General features: G+C 45.3%; 1 protein-coding gene across 1 annotated transcript; it reads right to left on the reverse strand.

Moving 5' to 3' along the window:
- Window positions 1–787: 787 nt before the first annotated feature.
- Tmem169 (transmembrane protein 169) lies at window positions 788–4264 on the reverse strand. Its single transcript, XM_038338324.1, has 2 exons — window positions 3994–4264; window positions 788–1410 (listed from the first exon to the last, which is right to left on the reverse strand). Exons 1-2 carry the CDS (start codon window positions 4262–4264, stop codon window positions 788–790), a joined length of 894 nt encoding a protein of 297 aa, XP_038194252.1.
- Window positions 4265–6386: the final 2122 nt, after the last annotated feature.

A 6386-nucleotide genomic window follows, 5' to 3' on the forward strand; every position in this document is an offset into this window, starting at 1 on the left:
ACCGGAAACTGAAAATACGAGCCCTGAGGGCCATATTCCACCATCCAGTGAACTCTAGATGACATCACTGGGTCTTGGGATGGTCCACCTACAGACGTCTCTATAAGAAGGAAATGGATTTCTCTTGTTTGGTTCACTGATGTTTGGGGCTTTACTTACATGCCATTCTCTCTAAGCATAAGTGATGCACACAGTTTATAGCAGTAGCTCAGCTCCCTAAATATGTCATTCCAGCTCCAGCTATTTTCTAGGTGGATTTGGTTACCCCTGAGCCTCTTTTCAAGATTTTTTTACTTTATGCATATGAGTGCTCTATTGACTTTATGCCAGAAGAGGGCATCAGATCCCACTATAGATGGTTCTGAGCCACCATGTGGTTTCTGAGAATTGAACTCAGGACCTCTGGAAGAGCAGCTAGTGCTCTTAACCTGAGCCATCTCTCCGGCCCCACCCCTGAGCCTCTTTAATCTTTCTGTCACATTTAGGCACACACTTCCCTGGATTACAGGCACCAATAACACCTTCGGGACCCTGAGGGAATTTATAATGGATCTCCATATCCCAGATAAATGGTCATTTTAGGGCATAGAGCCAAGACACATTTGTATATCACATGAACTGCTTTTCTGTTTCCTGCCCTCTTGGAATAATGAAGATGGTGGGATGGCCAATGTGAGCCAGGATTTTCCAGGACTGTAACGGGTATTGGATGGTTTAAGGAAAGAACCTGCTAGAACTGTAGAATGACTATTGATGACTAGGGCCTGGGAAAGAAGTCACTGGTGGTTTAGACAGCGGAGGTTTCTACTCCCTGGGCGGGGTCCTTGTTAGAGAGATTGCCTGAGGTATTGTCAGACTCCAACAGCTCCACAATGCTGTAGGGAGAACAGTCCTCCAGGCCCAGCTTGCTGCAGAGCCAGCCACAGAAGCCTTTCTCCATGTCACAGGCAGCTCGCCACCACGCTCCCCAGGACCATGAGAGCTGAACCACAGCAGCATAGAGCCCCAGGGAAGAGGCCATGGCCATGATGAGCACTGGGTAGAGGAGAATGAGGCAGGGGCAGTAGGAAATCTTATGCCAGAAGGTCCTTTCCTCATTGTACACAAGGAAGATGTTGTACCAGGTGATAGTGCCATAGTAGAACGACACTACAAAAGAAAGGACGAAGACCACAGGCAGGCAGACCAGCGTCCAGAGAACCACGTGTGGACCCTGGTCTGCCCCCACCTGGCAGGCCCTCCTTCCCTCAGGGGCTGCTTCCCGGGACAGCCCTTTAGGTTTGGTGAGTTCCTGCAGCTCCTTCTCTGTCAAGGTGACATGGATATCCACCATCTGACCCTTTTTCTTCCCGCGCGTAATGGTCCCAGTTAGCGTGACGTAGCGGCTATCCGAAGGCATGTTCCACACACCTGCAAGGCACAAAGGAGATGAGAGTCGAGAACTGAGGAGATCATGCTTCCTCTCAGCTCCATCCTGAAGCCGGACCTGAGCAGGAGCAGGAGAACCAGTGAGTCAGCCGCAGGCTTAAAGCGGATCTCCCTTGGAGGGCAATCTCTGCCATTATCACTCCCGCAGACACCAATGACTCCACACGTGTGGGCCCTGACAAAACCGTGGTCAAGATTAACTTGTTCTTCCTGCTGTCCCGCCGTTTCTCTGTACCCCAGCCTTGGCACAGTCTCTGTAACACGCAGATTGGTGAGGAACCTCACCAGACACCATTTTATCATGACCCTGCTTCTGGGTAACAAGTGTTATGAAGGCATTATTTGTGACTATTAAGCTGCACATAAAACGTGTGTGTGTGTATGTGTGTGTACACACTGAGGAAATAGTCCATCCCCTCCTCTCACCCCTAGTCCTGTGTTTCCCTGAGATGCCTGTAGACACGCCAGCTCTTATATTTTGTTTCTTATTTATTTATCTATTTATTTACTTATTTATTTATTTTGTGTTTTTCAAGGCCTCAAACTCACAGTGATCTGTCTGCCTCTGCCTCCCAAGTGCTAGGATTAAAAGTGTGCACCACCACCGCCCAGCCTCCAGCTCTTATATTTAAACTATAAATAATACCCACTCACTACACACACACACACACACACACACACACACACACACGAAACATATAATAAAAAGAATTTTAAAATATATCTACATAATAATTAACAATATGTCTGCCTTGCTTGAAAGTTCCCCTTAACATAGTCCCCAACCCCCCATATGCCCTTGCTAGCTGTACCAGGGTCCAGCCTGGTTCTCTCCATACCCTAACAAACACCCCTTCCCAGCTATAGGCCAGTGTTGCTCTCACCTCAAGTCCCTTGCTGTTACAAAAAAACCAAAAAACTCTTCTCCACATCTTTCTTACCTGGCTCCTTCATGTTACTTGGAGGAGTTCAAATGTCACTCCTTTAGAGAGGTCTCCTGAGGCACAAGACCCCCCACCAGTAGTCATCTACCCACTGCTGTGAATTTGCTGTCTTTGGAACTAGTTATCTCCCTCACTGTCTGTCCTCCCAGGGTGGAAAGTCAGCTCCATGGGAGCAGAGACACGTCTTGTGTCATTTACGCTGGGCGTGTGAGTCTTAACACCCATCCTTCTACACCAGTAGGTCTGTCCATTGCCACACAGTAAGTAATTCTTAACACAGACAGCCCGCATATCTACTCCTCAATGGCCACAGGTATCCTTAAACAGGCAGAGCACAGGCAAAATTTCTGTGACATGCAGTACGCGTACTTCCAATCTTAACAAACACTGACCAGTTCCTACAGTGCGGGCAAAGTGACTTTAATGTGAGCTTAAGGAGTATGAGAGTTACCTAGTTCCACACAAGGATTCTATCATATTTCACACAAATTTCGACAATCCCGAATTGTGAAGGAATACTATATCTCACTGATATCATAAATTATAGTTTGTGCTGGCTAATCTAATGTCAACTTGCCACATAAACTAGAATTATCTGAAAGGAGGGAACCTCAGTTGAGACAATGCCTGCATAAGATCTGACTGTAAGGTATTCTCTTGTTTTTTGTTGTTGTTGTATTGTTTTTGTTTTTTGAGAGAGGGTTTCTCTGTGAAACCTTGGCTGTCCTGGACTTAGCTCTGTAAACCAGGCTGGCCTTGAACTCACAGAGAACCACCGGACTCTGCTGGGATTAAAGGCATGTGCCACCACTGCCCAGCTAAGTATTTTCTTAATTAATGATTGATGGGGGAGGGCCCAGCCCATTGTGGGGTGATTCCATCCCTGAGCTGGTGGCCCTGGGTTCTATAAGAAAACAGGCTGAGTGGGCCACGAGGAGCAAATCAGAAAGTAGCATCCCTCCATGGCCTCTGCATCAGTTTCTGCTGCCAGGTTCCTGCCCTGTTTGAGTTCCTGTCCTTTCTTTGAAGATGAAAAGTGCAATGGAAGTGTAAGCCAATCCTCCCCAACTTGCTTTTATTCATGGTGTTTTGTTGCAGCAATAGAAACCCTAAGACATAGCCTCTTGATGTGTTGTTGGTGGTGGTGGTTTACTTTTTATTTCTGAGACATGGTCTCACTGCATATCCCAGGATGGCATCCAATTCATAACCCTTTGCCTCAATCCCAGCCTCCCAAATGCTGGGATTATAGGTGTAAGCCACCACACCTGGCTGCCTTTCCATAATTATTAAGAAACATAACAACTGTTGCTCTTTATCCCATTTATGTTAAATGGTGAGTCTATAAATCAGCTTCTTCTCTTACACTAGCAGTTATGAAAGGGTAGATATTCCATATACCGAAAACAAGAGTGTTGCAGGCTCTAAGTAACTACTATCTAATAGGCTCTAAATAACTACCATCAGTATAATTAATGAAGATTGCAACACCTCAAGAAATTCATCGCCCGAAAAAGAAAAAAAAAAAAAGGCCAGTGAGCAGGTTCCTGTCTCCTGGAGGAGGGACCCTGATTTGCTTTTCTTCCAATGACTTTGAACAAGGGGCTCCAGAGAGACTCACCGTCATCTACAGGGTAGTCCAGGAAATCCTCCCCTTCCTCCTCTTTAGGCTGAGCTCCACCTTCTGATTCTTCAGGCTCTTCATCCATCTTCTCAGTATCTGACCGGTAGATGATGATGGATTCTGGGCGAGACTCTTTCCTCTTCTTCTTCCTGTGGCCCATTGTGGACTCCCCATCCAGGGCCAGGGCAGCAGCCACTGCCCTCCTCAGTGAGCCATGGTGGGGGCTTGGGAGCTGGCCCTGGCTTTCCGCTGGTGCCGACTCTTCCATCCCAGTCCTGAGAAGTAGCCCAGCTTACGTTAGATGAGTTTGACTTGCTTGAGCAAACTCAAGGTCCATGCATCACACAGCTTCTACCTAGAAAGGACTATGCAAACATGTCCCCAAGGATGCATGCGACCTAAAAGACAGAAAAGCAAAACATCAGCTGAAATCAAAGACGGCAGGCTGGAGAGAAACTGGGAAATCAACAGAGGAGGGAGGGGTCCATGGAAATCCTCTTTCAGTAACAGATGACAAATAAAATTTTAATATTACTTTTTGTCATTCGTAGATATATAGTATTGCAAAAAAAAAAACCCACCTGTCCCGTTAAAGGGCATAGAGTATAAGAAAGTTAGTGAGGAAGTCTACGGGCAGGTAGGAGTTAAAACCAATCTTACTCTCATCGTAGATGGAGACTGCCATGACTGGGGCCAATACTTTGTGCTTCTGACTGCCAAGAATATATCCCAACAATGCCCAAGTGAAAGAAGAGTTGTGGAACCTCATAATTGCAACTCATTTGCTATGTGGGAACCCTGCCTCCTAGTACACCATGTACTGAGAAAGTTGCTAGAATCTGGAAGAGGTGCTTTCCCTTTCAACACTTCATCCTCTCTTCTGCATGTAAACCAGAAAGGAGAGAAAAGAGCAAGCATTTTATGGAGAAAATACGGGCCCACTACTTATGTTTGCAAACTCACCTTGGGCGAAGTTTGATTTTCTACGTCAGTGGTTCTCAACCTTCCTACTACTGAGACCCTTTAACACAGTTCTCCATGTTGTGGTGATCCAGCCATAAAGTGATTTTTGTTGTTACTTCATAAATGTAGTTTTGCTCCTGTTATGAATTGTAAATATCTGATATGCAGGATATCTGATGTGCGACCCCTGTGAAAGGGGTGTTTGACCCCCAAAGGGGTCGCTATACACATGTTGAGGACTGCTGTTCTAGGAGACTGAAAGGCTTCATCTGGAACTTAAAACGTTAAGCCAAGGCATGCCAAGAAAATTCAGCCGCCCACGGAGGAGGCTACAATCTATTTCCGAGCTTAAGCCGTTCCAAGGGCTGCTGTGACTGTTGCTGCTACAGAGTGAATATTAGCAACATCCAACCTGACACACTTAGGTAACCAGCAGCTGATAGTCTTCCAAAGAGAAAAAGAAAAGAAAGCTGTTATTGTAGTAAGCGCTAACCGCTTACAACGGGGGCCCTTTCTATAGCATAGGAACAATAAGTACTTTAATGTGTCTTCCTGGCACCCATCACCCAGTTTCAACAATAATAAAGCTATTCCAAGTCAATCTTGTTTCTTCATAGTATTTAACAACAAATCTTAAACACTTCCTTTCTACTTCAATATGTAAAATAAAATAAATGGGACAACAAGACGCCTCAGAGGGCAAAGGTACCATCGTGCCTAATATCTGAGTTGGATCCCTGAAATGCACCATGATGGAAGGAGAGAACCAAAACCCCTAAAGCTGTCCTCTGCCATATACAATCCCCCAACACACACACACACACACACACACACACACACACACACATTTTAAAGCTCCATGATAGCAGTACTCTGTGTAATTTTAAAAGCCATTCTTTAACATCATTATAAATTAACATTAAATAGAAATCTGCTCAAATCTCCCTGTTCTTACAAATAGGTACTACATCTTTTTGTCTATAGCAGTACCACCCAGTGGAACTTTCAGACACTGCATCTGAAAAGAGGCTGGGCAAATAAGGAAGGGTTTATTTCAATTTTTTTAAAGAAGCTTTTTTTTAAGACAGCTTTTTTTTTCTTCAAGACATGGCTCTGTGTAACCACTGCTGTTCTAGAACTCGCTCTGTAGACCAGGCTGGCCTCAAACTCACAGAGATCTGCAGACATCTGCCTGTCTACACCTCCCAAGAGCTGAGATTAAAGGCGTGAGCCACCACACCTGACTCATTCTTGGTCATTTTAAGTCATTATGCCCACATTTTGACTTATGGAGGTTTGTTTTGTTTGTTTTTTTAAGTTTGTGTGTGCGTGTATGTACATGTATGCCATGTATATGCTGGTGCCCTTTAGATGGGTATAAAGTGGTCATTCGTGACACAGCCACACCATGACACAGCTTCTTGAGT

The sequence above is a fragment of the Arvicola amphibius genome, chromosome 8 (assembly GCF_903992535.2).
Source record: "Arvicola amphibius chromosome 8, mArvAmp1.2, whole genome shotgun sequence".
In the NCBI taxonomy this organism is placed as follows: domain Eukaryota; kingdom Metazoa; phylum Chordata; class Mammalia; order Rodentia; family Cricetidae; genus Arvicola; species Arvicola amphibius.